The sequence below is a fragment of the Scyliorhinus torazame genome, chromosome 10 (genome assembly GCF_047496885.1).
Source record: "Scyliorhinus torazame isolate Kashiwa2021f chromosome 10, sScyTor2.1, whole genome shotgun sequence".
Lineage (NCBI taxonomy): Eukaryota > Metazoa > Chordata > Chondrichthyes > Carcharhiniformes > Scyliorhinidae > Scyliorhinus > Scyliorhinus torazame.
In genome coordinates this window covers 87699904-87722192 of record NC_092716.1, presented here as the reverse complement: position 1 = coordinate 87722192, position 22289 = coordinate 87699904, and the positions used below count along the sequence as shown (strand labels likewise).

At 48.5% G+C, this 22289-nt stretch overlaps 1 protein-coding gene across 2 annotated transcripts in view; it reads left to right on the top strand.

Moving 5' to 3' along the window:
- Positions 1-22289, top strand: part of LOC140430717 (sodium/hydrogen exchanger 5-like) — a 468359-nt gene that overhangs the window by 428624 nt on the left and 17446 nt on the right. Inside the window, exons 13-16 of one of the 2 annotated variants that reach the window (XM_072518385.1) lie at positions 2893-3069; positions 10301-10373; positions 15041-15178; positions 19539-19740. In XM_072518385.1, coding sequence (XP_072374486.1) covers positions 2893-3069; positions 10301-10373; positions 15041-15178; positions 19539-19740 — 590 coding nt within the window. The remainder of the gene's footprint in view (positions 1-2892; positions 3070-10300; positions 10374-15040; positions 15179-19538; positions 19741-22289) is intronic. The other variant, XM_072518384.1, reaches the window with a different exon arrangement.

The following is a 22289-nucleotide window of genomic DNA, read 5'->3' as shown; positions in this document are numbered from 1 at the left end:
TGGCCAGTCCTGGGACCGCACCAAGCAGAGAGGACACCTGGAAAACAGGTTGATCTTGCAACTGGTGAGTGGGCTTTGTGAACACCGGGACCAGTCAGGGAATTATGGCAAGAGCTGGTTTGCTGCAGCAGTGGCCATTGGCATTGGGAGGTCACTCCATCGGACATAGAGCAGCCAATTAGGAGTCCCACCCCCACATTGAATCATCAGTGAGCTAGGCCACCAGGATTCAACAGTCGCCTGACATTGTGGAAGACCCGCCCACTGCTGGTGAAATGTCAGTGGTAGCAGGAAGAAACTTTTTTTAAAAATATTTTTATTCAGCAAAGTTTTTCATTATAACAAGGTAAAACCAAACAATACCTTACAGAAATCACCATTGCAAAATAAACCCCTCCAACCCCAACCTCCATGAACAAACAAACGCCTTGGACGGGATTCTCTGAAATTGCATTCGGCGATCGCCCGGAGAATACCCAATTCCGACCAAATCGGGCGCGGCGCCGCTTTTGAGATGCTCCACCCCCTCCAAAGTGGCATACTCTCCGAGTACGCCACGCCACGTATCGACGGCCTCAGGACGTTGCCCGAGGCCCGCCCCCGATGCTCCGCCCCTGACCAGCGAGTTCCCGACGGCGTGGGACATGTGTGTTCTCACCCGTCTGGAACTCGGCGTGGAGGCTACGGACTCAGTCCAGCGCTGCCACAGTTGGGGGAGGGCCAATCCGCGGGCGGGGGGGGAAATTATTCGGGGCTGGGGCACTGTGGTGGGGTGGTCCGGGGCGCGCCAGCCAACCAAAGGGGGGGACTATTTCACGGGCCGAGTCCGCGAACAGCTGCCGCCATGCGCATGCGCGGCCATGGACCCGGCAATTCTCTGGTGCGTATTGGCAGCTAGAGCCGGGTGCAAAGCCCCTTGCAAAACGGGGAATCGGTGGCTGTTTTGCGCCATTTTTTCAGGCGTAAAATGCCACCGTTCCCACGCTGGCGTGGAGTTATAGCACCAGAATCGGAGAATCCAGCCCCAAATCACCCCCCCACCAACTGACGGTGACTAACTCCCTAAAAAAGGAAATGAAAGGCTGCTGCCTCAAGTAGAATCCTTCCAACGACCCCCTCATAGTATACCAGACCTTCTCAAGATACAAAAATTCCATCAGATCACTCAGCCAGGCCAAGGCACTGGGCGGTACCAGGGACCTCCACCTGAGCAGAACTCACCTCCGGGTTATTAACGAGGCAAAGGCGAGGACATCTGCCTACACTCTCAGCTGCAGCACTGGCGGGTCCGATATAACAAACATAGCCACCAGCGGGCACGGCACAGCTGAATCCCCAGAATCCCCAACATGGTGCTAAAAAGGACATCGGAAGCTTCTGGCAAGACCAAAACATATGTGTATGATTCCTTGGTCCCCTAGCACAACATTTGCACCTATCCTCCACCCCAGATAAGAAACCACTCATCTGTGCCCTGGTCAAATGTGCCTTGTTCACCACCTTGAACTGGATCAAGCTCAGTCTAGCACGAGGAGAATGAGTTAACCCTGTGAAGAGCCTCACCCCCCCCCCTATCAAAAATCGAACCCAGTTTACCCTCCTACTTTCTCTTTACTTCCTCCAATGAAGCCTGCTCTGTCGACAGGATACGACCGTATATATCTGAAATCCTTCTCACACCCAACTTGGCCAGAGACAAGAGCGAGGGTGGCAGTGCCAGGGGAAATGCAGGAATTTCCTTAAGCAAAAAGCTGCGGACCTGCAAGAATCTAAATACATCAGTTCTGGGGAGCTGGCACTTCTCCAATAACTCCTCCATACCGGCAAACCTCCTTTCAATAAACATGTTCCAAACCTCTCTAACCCCTCCCTTCCCCATGCCCTGAACAACAGGTCCAAGCCAGACGGCGCAAACAAATGGTTCTTGCAAATAGGAGCCAACATTGACATGGAGCCCACCTTAAAATGCTGCAGAAACTGCCTACAAATCCTCAAAGTGGCTACCACTGTCAAGCTTGAGGTAAATTTTGCAGGGGAAAACTGAAGCGGGGCAGTGACCAGGGTCCTCAGGCTCGAACCTCTACATAAGCCCACCTCCACCTGCCCCCATATAGAAAATGCCACCCTGAGCCACCCCCGTACCGTTTCAATATTTGCAGCCCAATAATAAAATAATAAATTAGGTAGCGCCAAGCCCTCCCAGCTGCCTCTCTCGCTCTGTAGGAATGTCCTACAAACCCGTGGGGTCTTGCTCACCCAATTAAAGATGGATACCATTTTAGGTTTACTACCTCGCTCTAATGTGCAGATTTTCCAAAACGTGATCCCGCTCATTGTGGTCATTGGATCGTGCCCAGAGTCTTCAATCCGCAGATATCTCAGCTGCCGTGAATATAAATGTTGTTGTTTATATTTCTTGCCCCTGTAATTTATGGTCCACATGGTTACCATTCACCTCCAATCAACACCCTGTTGCTGAGTCTCACCAACCCCTCTAAAAAGACCAGAAAATGGACTCTTCCACTTGACTTCCCCTCTCCCCAACATCCAACAGTGAAAATATTCCCTCCTTCCTTTGAGATTCTCCATGAATTGGGATTGGGAATAACCTTTTTGGAATCTTGGACAACACAGCGGTGTGGATACCCACAGCCTATGCCAGCCGGCCTTCCATTTTACAGCATAAAATTAAAGAACGAAGAAAATACCCATTATATGAATCCAGGATCTAATTAGAGAAATAACACATGCTGAATCAATTAATGGACCATGAAGAATGAGGTTCTGTACTATTAATATAGTTTGACAGTTAATAACATTTTCTGTTGTTGGCACTCTCAATGTATATTTTTTGTTTTTATAATGATTAATGTTGGTTCCATGTTAAACCAGTATCAAGGAAATTATAGCCGGCACTTCATCACTCAAGGTGAACAAGAAAGGCAAGAAAGGGAAGTTTTCCAACGAAACATGAGAAGTCGTCTTGAGTCATTCAAATCCACCAAGCATAATGTATACTCTTCAAAGATCAAATGCAGGCATAAGAAAGAGCACAAGTGTCAAAAAAGGGTAAGTTCCCTTTCGGTTAATATAATCCCCATACTCGGGATTATATTTTAAAGCCTTAAAACTTTTTCAGGATAAAAATTGTCTTCCTCAGTTGTTGCTATGGGAAAAATAATCCATTTGAAGGAAACTTAAAATGTGTTTGATGATACAATTTTACCTCTCTGTGAGCATATTTTCTTTCATTTTAATGAGTAGTAAGTTGAAACATGCATAACAGCGGAATGCTCCAGGCTCAAAGTGTGTAAAAGACATGAAACCCTTTTTACATTGCATTTAGTTGTGGTTCGATTTTACTTCAGCATAGTTCTTACAGATGATAATACCTTGTACAAAAATTATAAATGGCAGGATTCTCCGTTTCTGAGACTAAGTGTTGACCCCAACGCAGAATCCATGGACTTTCAAGGCAGCAAAACTGGACACACCTGGACCGATTCTGCTACTGTTAAGGGGCTCGCACCGGCGCCACGTGGAACACAATCGATTCCAATGAGAAACGGTGCCAATTTGTCGGTTTTGCGATTGACACTCAGGAGGAAGCTGCAGCTGCGTATACACACTTCACTCCCCGCACACACAATCCCAACCAACAAGATGCGCAGCCCCACATTTCGCAGACGCCAAGCTGGAGACCCTCCTAGAGAAGAGGGTGACACTGTACCCCGGCCCAGGAAGGGGGCAGTCAGCCATCGCCGCTCAGGTCAGAGGATGACAATAATTTTCCATCACAGCTATCTCCAATACCCTCCACCATCCCAAAGACACACACCTCAGTTGGGCATGTTAGTGAAGAGGTTCCTGGGAAACTATCTGGTGCTCACTACGCAGCTGATCCGTATCAGCAGGTGGAGATAGGAACACCCGAGGGAGCGGACGGTTGGAGAGCAGACCAACCCCAGGAACTAGCTGTCTTCCAGACAGATGCCGGGCTTCTGGTACAGACAGTTTGATCGATTGTGGCTATGCAGTCGCAGAGCCAGAGACTACATGAGAATTGTCATGGAGCATCCAACATTTGCAGGTGCAGTTGGAGGAGTCGAACCGCGTGCAGCAGCAGGAGGTGGTTCCGACAATGCTTGCCACCCAGGCCAGCACCACACGGGTAGCATCCACGGTGGAGGCATTGGGGGAGATGGTCGTGGTTGTGGATCAGCATGTCCAAAGTCTGGGGCATTCTGTGCAGGCGCTGGCCGAGCCCAGGTAGGGTTGCCGTCTCACCGACAACCATGTGCCAGAGCCACCTGGACATCGCAGGGGCGCCCCTGAGCATGGCCCAGTTACAGCAAACCATGGTTGGGACCATCGGCGCATTGCCCAGACGCTGGCCGACATGATGACACAGAGGGAGGTGGCCCAGTCCCAGGGGGAGATGGCGCAGTCACTGGCTGATGCGAAACAAACCCAGAAGGTGATGGCACAATCAATGGGTGATGTGGTGCAGTCACAGACTCCAGTGGTCCACTCCCTGTGCTCCATGGCCCCGAGTGTGCGGAACATAGCATCATAGAATTTACAGTGCAGAAGGAGGCCATTCAGCCCATCGAGTCTGCACCAGCCCTTGGAAAGAGCACCCTACCCAAGCCCCATGTCTCCACCCTATCCCCTTTATCCCCGTAACCCACTACCCCCACCTAACCTTCTTGGACACTAAGGGCAATTTAGCTGGCCAATCCACCTAACCTGCACATCTTTGGACATGGTGGAAACCAGAGCGGGCCTCTAGGCCTGGCAGCCTCAGGTGGTGGGGAAGCATCAGGGGCTAGCTCCGCTCACCCCCCCGTCCCATGGAGTAGCCCAGGGGCCATCGGGCACCCCAAGGGGGAGGAGGTGATGGGGCCCGTGCCGGTCACGCTCACAAGGGAGGTGCCAGAATGGCGCAGTATCTTTGACTCTCCCCCCCCCCCCCCCCAACTCCTGTCCCTGGTGCATCTGGTGGGCAAATGGGAAGAACAGGACAGCACCATGTCACCTGGGACAACCGAGCAGCAGTCAGGCCCATCCGGTCGCCCAAGAAGATGCTCGCCAATGTGGATCCAGTTCACAAGGCAGGAATCACAGTGGGCCGCCTCCATTCCTGCTGTACTGTCTGGGAACCACCTAGACTTAGCATTAGGGCCCGTGAGAATTGAGTTGGCATGGGTGCAGGGCACAGTTTAATTATGGGGCTAGGGCACAAATCTGTATATATTCGTTCACATTACACACCTGTTATTACTGTTACAAACTGCCTCAGTGCTCTGTCAGATGGGTGTGAGGGGTGGGCTGGTCTGGGCTGGCGGGGAGGGGGCATGGGGAATGGGCGCACATTGAGGGGAGGGAATGGGCTCTACAGCCCCTCCCCATGTCCACTGTCACCTCAGGGATTCGATGGCACCATGTGATGAAATGGCCAGCTCGCCTGCAGGGATCACCCAGATGGATGGTGGAAAGTGCTACCATGGGCAGGAGTCAGACATTGCCAAACTACGTGGAGCACCAGAGCTCATCACCGAGCTAGTTGTCATCATCCTCCATCCCATGGACCAGACCCGCTGTTACTGCCAATCCAGGGCCCTCACCCCGTAGTGTGACAGGTATGTATCACGGAGGGGGTTGCAGACAAGGGGTGGTGGGGCGGGGGGATGCTGTGTCCGTGACCCTGGCCAGTCCCCGATCCCCACCCCCCCAACCCCTCTCAGCCTCATACTGGAGGGCCCATCCGGAGCGGTCCAGGCACCAGAACCACATCTTCAGGAGGCCGAAGCACCACTCAATCATGCTCCTGGTCACTGCATGGGTGTCGTTGTAGTGGGTCTCCGCGTCGGTCTATCATCAGCAGTGGATAACCCCTGTCACCCAGGAGCCAGCCCTCTAGTCTCGAACATGTCAAGAATCCTCGAGTGTGCAAGGATGATGGCGTCGTGCACACAGCCTGGGTATCGGGCGCAGAGGTGATTGATGCACAGATGATGGTCACATATCAGCTGCACGTTTATCGAGTGGAACCCCTTTCGGTATGTGTAGAGCGGCCTGTCATCTGCTGGTGTCCTGTCGATTACCGCCTGGACCCGGGGCATCCCGGCGATGAGGGCGAACCCCATTGCCCGGCCAGCCTGGTGGGCTCGGTCCATATTGAAATTTATGTATTGACCCGCCTGGGAATAATAATAATACTCTTTATTGTCACAAGTAGGCTTACTTTAACACTGCAATGAAGTTACTGTGAAAATCCCCTAGTCACCACACTCCGGTGACTGTTTGGGTACAGTGAGGGTCAATTCAGAATGCCCAATTCACCTAACAGCACGTCTTTTGGGACTTGTGGGAGGAAATGGGAGCACCCGGAGGAAACTCACGCAGACACGGGGAGAAGGTGCAGACTCTGCATAGTGACCCAAGCTGGTAATCGAACATGGGACCCTGGCGCCGTGAAGCAATAGAACTAACCACTGTGCTACCATGTTGCATAAAGGGCCTCTGTGGTAGCACGGATGCAATTGTGCGCCAAGGTCTGTGAGATCCCGGACAGGTCCCCACTCAGTGCCTGGAAAAACCCCGTTGCGTAATAGTTCAGGACGACCATCACCTTGATGGCCACTGGGAGAGGGTGTCCTCCCCATACCCCCGCGGTTCCAGGTGGGCCATTATCTGGCAGATATGTCACACTGTCTTTCTGCTCAGCTGACATCTTCTATGGAATGCCCAGTCCGGCAGGTTCTCGAATGACAGGCGGTGCCAGTACACACGAGGCCTCATGTGGCGCCTCCTTGGCACCTCCTCCTCCTCATCCTGTTGGGTAGCTCACCCTCCATCCTGGGCGGCTGCCTCTTGTCCCTCTGCAGCACGCTCTGCTACCGCATACTTAGCTGATGCAGCTTCCTCCTCCTCGAGCACCGCCCGCTCGTACAGCCGCAGGGCATCGGCCAGGGCTGCGGCAATTAGCTGGAAGGCCATCATTGCTGGTTGAATTCCAATATCCATCGTCTGCAGGGGATGAAAGGCCGACATGTTAGCATGGCGTGTACCCACCGTTCTCAACCAGATCCAACGGCAACATGGTGGCCCCGGTTGGCACCGTGGGCTTTGCCGCTGCATGCCTCCCACCCCCCATACATGCCTCCCCCCCCCCATTCCCACACCCCTGGCCCCGTCGGCGGCCGGCAATTTGGGGGCCTCTTGCACTGGAGCCTGTCCCTGATGCCAGGGGTACTGTTGGCTGGCACTGCCCTCGCCAGAGGTATGTGTCAAATCCCAAATTTCTTTACCCATCAGTCTGGCCTCAATAAAAGTCGAGATGGATTTGCAGGTACAGCATTAGTTATTTTATTTAGCTTGCAAGCTTTCCTCAATTCTCAGGAGCACAAAGCACATCCTGCTTCGTAGACTTCTGGAATCAAGTGAGGCTGTAGAACAAAGGAGTCTCTACTGATACATTCAAATGGCATCAAGTTTCACATACACGATTCCCATAGGTCATCCTATATCCCACCTGACCTGTTGATATATTCTGATTGGCTCACTTCCAATCCCTTCCTCTGGCCCCTATTACCCAGCATCCTTTTCTCCTCCTTTGGTGGACACACCTCTTGCTTTGCCATGCGGTCTGAAATCCTTTGTCTGTGAACTCACCAGAATTAGACTGGCCTACCTCTACATTACATTAACTAATATCTCTAAAGTAACTATTTTATATCACATTCGTCATATGCACCACAGCCCCCGCAGGTGTGGGTGTTGCCCTGGGTGGGCTATGTGGGTGGTGCCAGGGGGAAATGCGGTGGAGGTGGGGATGGGAGGTGGCGACACCCATACGCCGGTGTCACTCTGCAGAACCAGGGCCAAGATGGGTGGTCAGTGGGAGCGCAGCAAGATGGCTGCAGTAATGGCGGTCCATGCCTGGTCACTGCCCCAGTCCTGTGGGCAGTCACCCCTGCCAATGGCCTGTTCCCCCATCACATTGGCCCTGGCAGGGCACCCCCACTGCCCGGCCAGTGTCCGGACCGACAGCCTACAGTCACGCTTCTCTGTGTCCTCCCTCCTCTCTGTCCTTCATCAGTCACCACACCGGTTACAGGATATTTAAAAGCACAAGTGAACCCCTCCGTCGGGAACTCGGCCCATCGGAGGAGGAGAATAGCGGAGGTCCCGGAGAATACCAGGTCGGGCCCGCTAATGATATGCAAATGGTGTCTGCTGTACGGAGAATCCCGCTCACAGTTCTTTCTCTCTTCCTTCAAGGACATCATGTAAGTGCCAATTAAATCAAGCCTTTCGATTTATAAAGTAAGCCATTGTCCTCCTCCAATGGCATATTGGCTACTGCAACAGTCAGTGACTTCAACTTTATAACCAATCTGCTAAGGTCTAACCAGTTGTTGTTAGAATGGATATTGTTCTTTGCACTTCTGCCTCACGGCGCCGAGGTCCCAGGTTCGATCCTGGCCCTGAGTCACTGGCCATGTGGAGTTTGCACATTCTTCCCAGGTCTGCGTGGGTCTCACCTCCACAACCCAAAAAGATGTGCGGGGAAGGTGAATTGGCAGTGCTAAATTACCCCTTAATTGGGCAAAAAAAGAATTAGATACTCTAAATTTATTTTTAAAAAAGAATGCATATTATGCATGGAGTGATTTTTTTTCTTATGATCCCAAGAACAATCTCAACTGGCGAGCCTCTGTTTCCAAGATCAAAGCAGCCATTCTTGGCACTGATGATAACCTCAGAAGAGTTAGTTAGCCCTTTTGTTCTGCCTACTTTTAGCCAGAGGTTCTCAGAGCAAAGTCAGAAAACAGGAAATGCTGGAAATGCACAGTAGGTCAGTTGGAAAGAAGAAACTGGTTAAATTAATCAAAACTGGCTAAATTCAATGAGCTTTGGTCACCTTTGTCAAGACAGATTTGTTTTTAATTTCTTAATTTTGAGCCACTAAGGAGAGAATCTTTGGGTGCGATCTTAATCCAACTGGCCTGGCAGAAAACCAATGGGACAGTGTGGAGCGCTGGATTTACAGCCGTCCTACATTGACTTCAATAGAGAATAAAATCAGGCAGGATATGCACTCAATCCCATCAGTTTCCTGATGTGCAAATTAGGTTAAAGTAAGTTAGTTAATATTTAGCCAGCTGTCTCATTTTATTTTGAATCTTAGTGATTTGCATTCAGTCTGTTTCCTGAATTGTGCATGGTGGAAGTCAGGTTTTCACTTTTCTCCTTCATTTTTGTGTGTGATGTGCTCTTAAGAACTGTGATAACTCACCATTAGAAGCACCAGCTCTGCAGGTTCCACATTTTGATAGGGACTTGCAGCACTACCCTCTCCACCAGCTCCCACCCCACTCTATACAATGCACAACCTTTCATTCTAACCAAACAAGTGTAATTTATAAATCTATTTCCTCCAAGAACAGACAGCTTTGCAAGTAAAGATACTGAGTGGAATCTTGTCGAGGTGCCCTGCTAGCTGGAGAGCTGGCAAGAGACTCGCATTGCCTCTTTTAGGAAGGCCCGCTGAAGCACAAACCAGCAAGACCACCGGTGGGTCCTCCCTAGAATCAAGACTCGGGTTTGAAGTCCCGTCTAGTGAGAGCTGCTGGCCTTTCAGAAGCTGGCAGCTCTTGTGCTCAGCAGCGTCACTGAGGAGGGCATGGCTGCTGGCAGAAGAACACCTCTGTAGTCCTAGGATTGCAGAGGACTCCGACTACAGGTAAGTAATGGGGTGGGGTGGGGTGATGATTTTGTGGCATGGGAGTCGCAGGGGGATGGGGGGGCAGGAGGGTTGGAAGCAAGGACAGGTAAGTGGCTTCAATAGGTCTCCCCCTTCCCAACGTCCAGTTCCTTGATCAGGAATTGAGGGATTTACCCACAAAGTGACAAGTTTCATATGCGATACATATCACATGGTGACAGAGCGGCCTATCCCTGAGTTAAGCCCAGCAGTGATGGGTTGAGTGGTCATTAATTAACCATTTAAGGACCTCAATTGGTGGTGGGTTGGGATGGTCGATATGAACATTCCTGCCCTGAACTTAATTTTGGTTGAAGCTGAAAGGCAGCAAGGATCAATTATGCCATCACTCCATGACCCTACATGCCTCCAAGCTCACAACCAGTGAGAGCAGAAGATACACCCACTGATACAATAAAATGAATTGAATTCTGCTCCCAATGTTACATGTGTTTTATTTGTGCTTGTCCATGTGTGTGCATCTTTTTAAAGACAAATTAATTCACTTCTTTGTGTGGTTTCCAACAGAGAAATGCTGAAGGTACAAATGGCCAAGTACCTAATGATAAGTTCCAGCGAAATGTCAGTTGGCATGACACAGGTGGGTGTATAAGTGATTTAATACTATTACAAATTAAAGTACAATTTTTCCTTTCTCAGTCTTTCCTCTGTAGCTTCCTGAAGCCTAAGATATTGTGGGAGATTTTTTCTTAAACTGCTCATCATGAGATCAGTGCTTCTTTCACTGACTTTATTTAACCAGAGCAGATAAATTGGCAGATGGCCTGTATAGTTCAATACATCTATACATACTGCTGTAGTTAGGAGTCAACAAGGAAAATGTTTCAGGGTTTCATGATGAAAAAAATGTGCTGAACTTAAAAATATTTATTCCAACGTCCCATTTAGGAAAAAACTTTTATGGAAAGAAGCCCAGGGCTATCTTTCCAGCAGCAGCCTTTTAGATATATTATGAAAGACCTGTTAGATCCACGAATCAGTCAGGTTAATCAAAGGAAAACTGAAAGCCTGGAGGGCAGTTGAAAGCTGCATTAACCTTTGCGAACTCTGGGAGACACGAAGGGCGGGATTCTCCCACCAGTCTGCTGCGGGGTTTTCGGTGGGGGAGACGGCCCACCAGCGGGATCTGTTTTCAATGGGATTTCCCGTTGACAGCACCCTTTGTCGCCGGGAAACCCGTGTGCCGGCATGGCACCGGAATTCCCGCCGGCATAAACAGCCGGTAAATCCCGACCTAAGAGTAAACCTGCAATTTCACATTTGAAGTTTGTTAAGATCCCAATATTAACAAAGATTGGGATCCAACCCTCTCCCACGCCCAACTCCGCGGTGTGTTTTCCAGTGGCAGAGGAGTTCGCCACTGGCCACCAGCGGGTGGGATATTCCGGTCCTGCCGAAGTCTACGCTGTATTGTATGGCTCACCCGCCCTGCCGACAGGGAATCCACCATGGGGAGGGGGGTCACTTTCAGCGGGCCGGAAGATCCAGCCGATGAGAAGGACCTGAAAATCTCACTCAGTTTTTATTTTTACAATACTTAAAAGCCTGCAAATGGCCAATCCACGTAACCTGCACATTTTTGGTTTGTGGGGGCGAAACCCACGCAGACATGGGGAGAATGTGCAAACTCCACATGGACAGTTGCCCAGGGCCGGGATCGAATCCTCAGCACCGTAGGCAGCAGTGCTAACCACTGGGCCTCTGTGCCGCCTCGAACAGATATCTCTGTATGATCACTCATGATTTAGGGTCGTAATGGTCTGTGACAAGCTCTACAAGTTCACCAAAGGTCTTTAAATCAGGGGCTGCAGTTAGGTATAGCTCTTGATCACACTGTTGGAGCTCCGCAGGCGATCAGGAGTATTACTTTGTGCTGATCGTCACCTATACCATTTGCCTAGAAGAAATACCACATCATTCAGCATACTGGGCCCAATCTTCCACACCTGTGTCAAAGGCCTCAAGCCTTCCAAAAAGCAGCATTTTCTAATCTCGCCAATCTTACTGTCTCTGGGGAATTTAAGTATGGTCTGGATGTCCAGAATCGCCATAGTTTTTCCTCGTCGCCAATATATAAGTTCAGGAGACCCAAGAAGGTGAATCAAAATGGCAGTTTATTTTCATCCAAAAGAAAAGGCCTTAACGCAGCATACCAGCACGAAGATCCCAACCAGGACTACCGATCATGCCGGTCCCAATCCGGGCCGGCTTTTAAGGGTTGTTTCTATGAGCCTCAACTGATGGGCCATCAGTGGGGGAGCCTGTATTCTACGATCCCCACGGGGTGATTAATTGGATTGTCCCTGTGGGCCTTGTGAGGGTTATTGCAGGAGGCTTCAAAGGTTGACTTCTGCACTGTCATCTGTCGTACTCCTTTCACCCTGAAGTTGAATAGTGTTAATTTTGTGATATCACACGTTAAATAGAGTAGAAATTAGGAATGCTTTCCACTTAATTCACCCAGAAGGATCCTACAATCCACTCAACGATTATGCTAGAGACACGCTCAAATGTTAGAAATAAGTCACTGTAATTAATTGATATGAGTTAGATATTTGAAAGTTGGGCTTGTTCATCTCTGAGAAGGGGAACTTTGCAGAGTAACCCTCAGAAGATTAAATTAATGGGGTAAACTGCAAGCTAGAAAGTCCTACATCATCCTATATTGGAAATGTATTGGTCTTTTCATCGCCTCTATAAATACATTTATAATGTTTATATTATTCTAAAGTAAATGTTAGTTCAGTTTTTTTTTAAAAAGAACGAATCAACCCAGTTGATTCACACTGTTTGGTATACACATTATATGCTGGGGATAAAACGTATGTCCAATCTCCAGTCATATTTGATGATAGGTAATTGTGGTTTGCTTTCCTTTCTTGGATTTTTGCTCATAGTCTAAAAGCATCAAAGGAGTAACCTTCCTCTCCACCGCACCTTGGTCCCAAACAGAAAGGAGAGGAAAAAGGCAGAAACTCGTGACAGCAATTTTCAGGTTTCTGTTGCAGGGGAAGGCAGAAGACTTGCACCTTCAACACACACAAGCACAAACGATAGAAAGTGTCACCTACCCTCCCACTTAATTTTCCTTTCCTAGCAATAGAAAATCACTCATTTTGACGGTTACCCAGAAGATGATGGCCTTTGGCGGTGCATCCCAATGTTTCTCCAGTTGTAATATCAGAAAGAGGCAGCCAGTAAAGTCTTGTAAGATGCAAGCAAATCTCTTTTTGCAGGGATAGTAGGAGGCAATAATCTGGCTGTTATATTTGGATGTTATCCAGAAGGATCTAAAACTGACAGCCATTGCTGCTGATACAATAATCTCAGCTGTAGGCACTTGACGAGCACACAGGTGCAGAAGGGACAGGATCTTGGCCCTCAAGTCTTGGTTGTTTACTTTCAGTCAAAGTGCAAAGATGTTAGAAAAGTAAAACTAGCTTTAAAAACTGTTATTTTTGCACTTTGATATCACAAGATAAAGACAGTGAGGAAGAGGAATGCTTTCCATTTAGTTAATTAATCCAGAACGATCCTACAATCCATTCACTTGGTTATTAAGTCATTCCAGTGTCCTCGCCTTTGCCTTGTTGTTAGCCCGGAGACAAGTTCTGCTTGCGCAGAGGTCTCCTACTCCACCTGATGCCTTGGTTTGGTTAGTTGACCTCATGTCTTTTCTACATTTGGACAAGATTAGAATCCCTTGGTGGAGGGATTCTACTTAAGATGGCAGCTGTTCATTTTATTTTTTAAGGAGCTAGTCACCGTCAGCTGTTAGGGGGTCCGGTTTAGTTTTTGTGTTAAAGTTAATTTGTGCTTTTGCTTTTTGGTCTCCTTGGACTATTGTGTATTTCTGTTTGATTGCTTTGGATGGTTTTGTTTAATATGAAATTTTTAAAAAAGATATATTTTTAAAAAAGTAATTCCAGGATTTTTGCTGTCTCTTGTCTATTGCACACATTGTTCACTCTTTGTGTAATGGACTGCCTGACAAAAGTCCTCAAATGCCTTTTTTTAAATTGACCCAGTGATCCCTATTTTGACATCTTTGACATGCCACACTGTTTTTCACTTTGGTGTTGGATTGCAGCTTGTGATTTCGAAGTGTTTCCCAGTTGCACTGAATATAATTAAACTCATTCACCTGTCAGAAGAAGCCATTTCTGGAAACAATTATTGCCTTATGCATCACTTCTACGTTTTGTCGATAAAACCTAAGACATTTTAACAATTTGGATTTACAGTGACTGTCACTCAGCTGTTAGTAAAGCTTGCCGGAGGAGATGGTGTAGTAAATTCAACTTACCCAAATTGTTGCTTATGTGGCAGTGTTTCTTATAAACACACATGGCAATAAAACAATCAGGCTGCCCAGGATGATATTATGAGATGATAGGATGATGATTCACAACAATGACTCCTCCAATATTGATTGCAGTATTCAAATCTAGCACAACTCCTGTACTTTAAAATGTCAATTATCAACAAAAATGAAGTCTTGACATTTGCAAATCAGTTCTAAATTTGCTGAATTTAAAGTAAAGTTAGCAGAAAGAGAGCTACTGGTGATGTTAAGGAAAATGCATAAACTGTGGTCTCGAAGCTTGCAGTCGACATGAATGAGGGCACAGCATATGGAGTCGAGTGATTCAGTTAGTGAAAAGAACAGGGGCTCATTATATACAAGAAAGTGAATCAGAGCAGGTCGGAGCAAAATTCGGGAATCTGGCTCATAGTGTTTCATAGTATTGCAAAAACTGAAAATTCTTCTTTCAGCTTCAAATTGTTTGCAATGACAAAAGGAAAGAGGATTCATAAGAATTAGAATATTATTGTTTTTGCAAATTTCCTCCTCCCCAGGCACTGAAAAGTGCAGGATAGTTCCAGAGGCACTGGTATCCCGTCAGCTGACCGATGGTGCTAAAGCCAATTCCTCTCACCAATCCTTGCGGAGATCAGTTAACTCAATATGTCACATCTAGCATCTCCCTGATCTTATGGATTAGCTCTCGAGTGGATGATACATTTACACTTACCCATACAGAACAGTACTACAATAACTTGAGGTAATGTTTTAGTGAAACGTATGATGGTAGTTAAGATCCTCAATTTGTAAAATTTACTTTAAAAACTCTTATCCTTAATCAGCTGCATGAGTGTGAGTAATTGGATTTTCGATTCCTCCTTGTTTAAAACTGATATACAGGCCATTGGAGCCACTAAATTTTTCTTTCCAACTGCTCCTAGTTCCGGTTTTTGTAGAAGCTGACTCAGAAGATGAAGAAAAGGATACATCTACGAAGGTGAAAGAACAGGAGGATGATGAGGGCATCACCTTTATGGCAAGAGCAGTGAATGAGAACTTACAAGAAAGAAAATTTTCGGGTATGAAATGAATTTGCAAAGTAAATTAGACAGTTAAGTTCATATAATTACGGGCAGGCAGGGAATGTGCCAGAGAAGCTGCAAATGACTGACGGATTTGGCTAGGGCTGGGGAGGTGGAGCTCCTGCCGAACTTACCATCAGGGCCTCATTGTCATTTTCCTATTCTACTTGTTGCCCAGCCTGACTTGCGAATTGACAGCCTGGCTGGGAGCAGGGAGGTAAACCAGATGCAAGAGGCTGCAACGAGGTCCTTTGCGGACAGCCCCCAGCAATCAGGAAAGAAAATTCCACCAATCGTGGCAGGGCTAAGAGTGGTGGTCAGGTTGGAAATGCAGCAAGTGGAGGACGAAAGAGGCTATGATTGACAGAAAGGAAGCTAAAGGGCTTTCTTGTGGAGCTGAGGAGAACATTCCTGCTCCTCCTCCATGGCCCCCAAGGGCTGCTGGAAAAGGCATTTACCTGGGGAGCCAACAGCTCCTGCCGTCCTTTCACTACCAGATTTCCTGTTCCCTGGGAAATCCACAAATTTTAAATTGGGTTTCCAAATTGTACAGTTGAGCCCAGTTTAAATAATCTAATGAAGTGTCCCACCTCTCCACGGCATGGCACTGAGATGGCACAATACTCATCACCATTATAAAATGTGGTAGGTGCATGCATGTGTATCGCGGATTGGGGGCGCATTCCTCAATATTAAGTATTTAATTACTCCTACCCCACAACCCGCTCTTGCCCATTGTAGAGGTGTAATCCCAAGATGTTATCATTAGTAAGCACAGTTCTCCTGCTGGTAATGAATTAAAGAACTAATTTTGTAAGGAATAGGAATAAGGAGATTTATTTTGTGCATCCATTTTGAGTATCCTGAGGATCTTCATGAATACTGGTTATTCCATCACGAACTAAAAACACTTCCTCACTGTGTAAAAGAATCACTGACAATCTCACTGAGCAATTCATATGTTCTATTCACATGTCTGCAAGGATTTTCTTGCCTCATTGATAAGACTTTGGAGATTAATAAGATTGGAGATATTTCTAGCTGCACTATGTGTTCCATAATAACCACTGAGGATGATTTGCACTGGCCCCTGATCGTGAGCCTGGCTGGCCTGGAGGCCCCCTGGCTGTGAAGGATCCCCCCCACCCCTCACCAGGGCGACCGCAGACTCAGCCCGCAGCCGCCACTCCGAGTACCCACCAGGTGGAACCATGTTAGAACCACGCCGGCGGGAACGAGGCCAGTTGCCGGCAGAGAATCGCCGTGGGGGCCTCTTTCAATGGCCCCCGATTGGTGCCGCGTTGACCACGCGCATGTGATTGGAGACGATTCTCCAGTGACCGGAGAATCACGGGAGCAGCATCGCGCCGGATATTGGCGTCGACACCCATTCTCCGCCCCCGCGCCGAGCGTGATTTTGGCTCGGAGAATCCCGCCCCAGTTTTTAGTCTGAGTCTGACACTTTGAAAAAATATGGTAAGATTGCAACCACTAGATCTTGTTGACAACCACACTGATAAACTCTTCACCAGGATCCCTTCCAGAATAGCCCTGTTTGCTATGTAAGTACTTCAGATATAGCATCAGTTGCTCCTACTCCTAGGTTCAATACTCAAATATGTAAATAATGATCTTTAGTTTTGATTTTTGAGATGTCAATCTTCTCTCACCATTTCTTAGTGATATTTCAAAAGTCTTTTCATTTTTGAAGTTAAACCATAGAGTCCATAATCATAACTTCATTATGGCAGACTTTCTTCACATTTGACAATATGATTCCCTCATTAAACTCCGGAGTGCTGATTTCCCGATGGTGGTAACTAAATACGGTACTACTGCTGGCCGCAGCCAGATTTCCCAATCGTGAAAGCAGCAGCAAATGACTGTTTCAAAAGCTTCCAATTCTCCTATTTGTCACCGTGAACTGGAGTATGGGCCTCGGAGAAGTCCAGTCAAACGTGATTGCCAACTGTATATCCCACGTGGGTCGTACAGGGAATGGATGATCCACTACCTCATGGAGCTTGCAGAATACAAGCTCCCCCAATAAGGGGGCATGGGACCCTTAACAAGGTTCATGTGTGGGGACTTCCGGTGATGGCGGGCGGGAGGCGGCCGCACAATGGAGGGCTCCCATTCGGGAACGTCATTTTCGGGGCTTTAAGCCCGGTCCCAGGGGCCACGGAGGCGGCAAAAGCAGGGAGAAGGCACAGAGGCGGCAGAGTGAAGGCACAGTGAAGAAAAATGTCGAGGGTGAGTAAAAGAACGTCCGTAAGGAAAACAGCTGAAGGTCCGTCGGGGAGTGGAAAGGTCACCGCGGGGTCACCAAGGAAAATGGAGGCTGGAGCACCAGGGGAGGCCGCATTGCTTACGGCTGAAGAAATAACTAAGGTGATGGCTGCGGAATTCGAAAGGCAGTTTACAAAATACATGGAGACAATGAGGAAGGAGATGGGAGAGGTTTTGAGTGTGCTGGTGGAGGAGGCGATTTCCCCAGTGATGAAGGCGGTGGCGAGCACAGTGGCGGAGGTGCGAGAGCAAGGGGAGGTGCTGAAGGAAGTGGAGGAGACATTATTGCAGCACGGTGATCAACTTGCCTCAATGGGGAAGGAGATGCGTCAGGTGATGGACATTAACAAGGATCTGCGAGGAAAAATGGAAAGCCTGGAAAACAGATCCAGGCGACAGAATTTGAGGATTGTGGGGCTGCCCGAAGGAGTTGAAGGACCGAGGCCGACTGATGCGATGCTTGCGAAACTATTGGGGGAGGGGGAGGATCCCTCCCGATATGAACTGGATCGGGCTCATCGGTCGTGGAGGCCTGTACCAAAGGCGAGTGAGCCGCCAAGGGTAGTGACTCTGTGCTTCCGTAGGTACAGTGTGAAGGGGAAAGTCCTGAGCTGGGCCAAGCAGAAGCGGGTGGTGCAGTGGGCTGGAGCTGGTATACGTGTATACCAGGACTTTACGGTGGAGCTGGCAAGGAGGCGGGCTGCCTTCAACCGGGTGAAGAGGGCACTGTACATTAGCAAGGTGCAGTGTGGCATTGTATATTCAGCGAAGCTGAGGGTGACTTACAAGCTCAGGGACATTTATTTTGGAATGGCGGAAGCAGCGGAGGAGTTTGCAAAGGCAGAAGGACTGTGGCAGAACTGAGAAATTGAGAAATGGCCATGTGCCGATGTAACCTCATGACTGTATTTTCTTCTTTTTTGTTTCACTGCGTGCGGGTGTATGGGCTAAAGGAGTCAATGTTATATATATTTGGACAAGGGAAATGATGGGACTTTCACTCGAAATGATGGCTCTTTGAGGTGTAGGTAGATATGCGGGGTTTGTGTGCTAAAAGGGGATTTCTGGGCTTCCTAGGGCCGGGCAAGGGGGAAAGGGACCCGGGCGGGGGCCTCCACGCTGGCCAGTTTAAGCCGGCCAGTGAACGGGAGTGAGGTGGGGGGGGAGCTGCGGCTATCGGAGCCTGGCAGAACAGGGTCTGAGTGGTCTAGCCGGGGTGGAAAGTTGGGGGTAAGGAACCGAGGTTGGGGGTAGGAGTTTTACAAGAGGCAGTGGACGGGTGGAGTTGGAGACTGGGAGGGTTCAACTCTTGGGTATCATGTACGGTACTCTTTCAGAGGTTGGAGGGCGTTGAGTGTCGGGGGGGGGGAGTGGGAGTGGACTCTATAGGTCAATGGTGACCATAGGCGGTCCCGGACTCCTTTTTCTGTTTCTCCTTTGTTTTTTGTTTCCACCGTGGGAGGGTTTGTTTTATTGGATGCATATATTGACAGGTGGGCCATTGTTTGGGGTGGTGGGAGGATGGGATCGTTGGTATTGTTAAGGGGATGGGTTTTGTATTTGTTACCATTTACTGTTTGTGGGTGGGGTGTAAATTTTGAAGGAAAATGTGAAAATGGAGAATAAAAACATTTAAAAAAAAACAAGGTTCATGTGTCTTTGTATAAATAGAGTCGGCCAGTCAGGTGTCGACTAGAGAAGACCCAGTAGGGAACTATTTGAGCTGTACATCATAGTGAACGTGTTAAATAAAGTACGTTTTGTTTTTCTCAGTGTGGACTCTTTGTTGCCCCTTACAAAACCAGCCTTGCATTTAAATTCTATCTTTGGTTACCTCTGCAACTGGGAATAGAGACAACACAGATCTCAACGACTTATACTTCTGTTGGATTTACAGCAAGTCTCTCATTAGCTATGTTCCTAAACCTCTACATATCATTATCGTCAATTTAACCTTGCAACGTTCTGTTTTAATTTGGATTGAAAAATAAGTGGTTTCACATGTTGCGTGTCCCTTTTGTTTCTGATATTGTGACGATCTTTTGAGGATAACTCAGTCTTGTTTCAGTCACTAGCCACACCAGTGATGGCACAGAATTGGAGGTTTTCAAGAAGGAGCCCCCTTGGAAATTCCAGAATGATGAACCCATCCTCTCACAGAGCGCTCAGCTAGTGCGACCTGGTCTCGTTCATCTTCACAAGATCAGAACTAATTCAACAGACTCGCAGTTGTCCATCGAAATAAAAGAGCTGCAGCAAACACATCAACAGTAAATAATGCAATTATCGATTATTTCCTTCTGCTGCGGGTCAATTATCTTCATCTCCCTTTTCATTCAATCTGGAGCCCTTCTGCTTTTCTCCTTCAACTATCTCTGGGAAGCATCCAAAGTGTGATATATTCTAAGACATGATATGTAACATTGAACTAACATCAATATTTTTTAAAGTAGCATTTTTACCATTTTATTTCTATCTGCCTTTTATTTTAAATCAGGCTATTGAATGAAAAGACCATCTGAACTTTAAAAACAAATTAAAATGGAGACTATACATTTAGATTCCTGAAATACCCTGCTTTATGACTCAAAGTGATCTTAGAGTCATAAACGAGACATTATTATTTTCACTACAAGTTATCTTTACTGAAATGAAGATTTTTCTAGACTTGCCAATGTTTCACATATTAGCCTAGTTGAAAGTATATATGCAGTTTTTTACTGTGAATTTTGCAAACAGCTGCATTTTAAATTCAATATCAGTTTTATTAATAGACTAAGATGAGAGTTACATGGCCAAAATTGGACTAATGCAAACTATTTTTGGGTGCATTTTGGCACGAAAAATAGCAATATAATTTGGATGTTAGATTCCAATCTGGCATCAGAGTGCACTCAAGCCAATTGGTACGTGCCCTCTTGTAGGAGGTCATCTCACACCCATTTGAATTCAAACCAGCTGTAGTATAATTACAGCCGAGGATGAGGTTGCAGTTTGAAAGTGAAAAGGGTTGGCATTTGTAACAACCTCAATGTAGGGGTGAAGCCAGAGTGCACACGTTTGCGTATACATTTGATCCTCCTGGTGCAGTGAGAATGTTTCCTCTCCAATCTAATGCTGCTCTAAGGAATGAATCACTGCTGTGGCCAGGGATACTCAAGCCAGTTTTATGGGATCATATGCAAGCTGCAGCAGCCAGTTGCCCAGTGGCACTCAGGTGAAAGAAGCATTGTGCCAATTGGAAAAGAGTGGACGAACCACAGGAGGGAGTGCGAAAGGTGTCAGCATAAACAAACGGGTTGGGAAATGGTGAAAGAACCTGAATGGGCATGGGAGAGGTGGAGGAAGGAAAGAAGAGTAGAATATGCCAACATGAACTGAGAAGGAGGAGAATGGTCAGGGGGTTAAAATGCCAGGATGGCCTTGAGAGAAAGACAAAGGTAAAAGGTGCCAGTGTGAGCGCCAGCTGCTTGGGAAAGGAGGGAGATCCTCTTCCCTTGTGACGGGAGGAGGGTCCTGGCCCGGCAGACCATTCAAGACTGAACCGAGATCGCACAGGAGGTCAGCAGCTGTGGAGTTGTCCCTCGAATCGGGCAGCAGGGGCACAAGAGGGTAAATGACAATATGCTTTCTGCTGTGGGGAGCACACCACACATTGCTTAGCCAACAGCAATACAAGGTACTTGATGTGAATGAGACTGGTAAAAAAGGCATGCCCACCAAGCCATTGGCAGTATTGCTTGTCAGAGGTGCCCGCCTTTTTGGAGAAGGTCCTGGATCCACCAGAGTTGACTCCTGCTACTGAGTGGCAGGCAGAATACATAATCATGGATGGTCAGGCTGCCTGCAGCATAGGTGGGCAAGGTGTCTGAGCTCACCACCAGATCCCCCGGCTCCTCGAGGGAGCAGAGAGGGGTAAATGTGCCCTGAAATGGTAAAGGAGTGCTAGCCTGATGTAACTGGGGCCCGCTCTCATGGTGCTCCTGGCATGGACAGTGGATACTCAGCCTCTCTGTCAATGACCCCAGTTCCTCTCGAGGCCGTAATGACTGAGATACCTCCTGCACTTGTGTAAGAAGATCTCAATATGCCGGATCTTCCAGGCTTCAGACAGCCAGAAGACAACTGCCCAGGTCCTGCAAAGTCACCGGGTAGCTTGGTTAGCAGCCTGCCTCCACTGAAAATTGAAGGGCATGTATAAGAAATTTAAAGACATCTGGGGCGATTCTCCGATAATGAGGCCAAGTGTTCGTGCCGTTGTGAACGACGTCGCATTTCACGACGGCGTAAACAGGGCCCGGACACGACCTATTCTGGCCCCCATAGGGGGCCAGCACGGCGCTGGAGCGGTTCACGCTGCTCCAAAGTCCTTACGCGGCGCCAAATGGGCGCCACGCCAACTGGGCGCTGCGCCAACCCGCACATGCGCAGTTGGGGCAGCCCAATCCTGCGCATGCTCAGTTGGGCCGCGCCATCCTGTGCAAGCGCGGGGAACATCTTACGCCCGCCGGCCCCTCACCAACATGGAACCGGTGTTCTGGGGCTGCGCGCGGAAGGAGGTAAGCTCGGGGGGGGAGAGGCCGGCCCGCCGATCGGTGGGCCCCGATCGCGGGCCAGACCCCATCGGAGGCCACCCCGGTGAAGGAGCCCCCCTCGACCCCCCCCCAGCGTTCCCACAGAGATCCCGCCGGCAGTGACCAGGGGTGGACGGCGCTGACGGGAACCTTTCGTGTCGTAGCGGCCGCTCGGCCCATCCGGCCGGAGAATCGCTGCTTGCCGGTTCTCCGAGCCGTCCGGTGCGAATCGCGCGCCGCTGGTT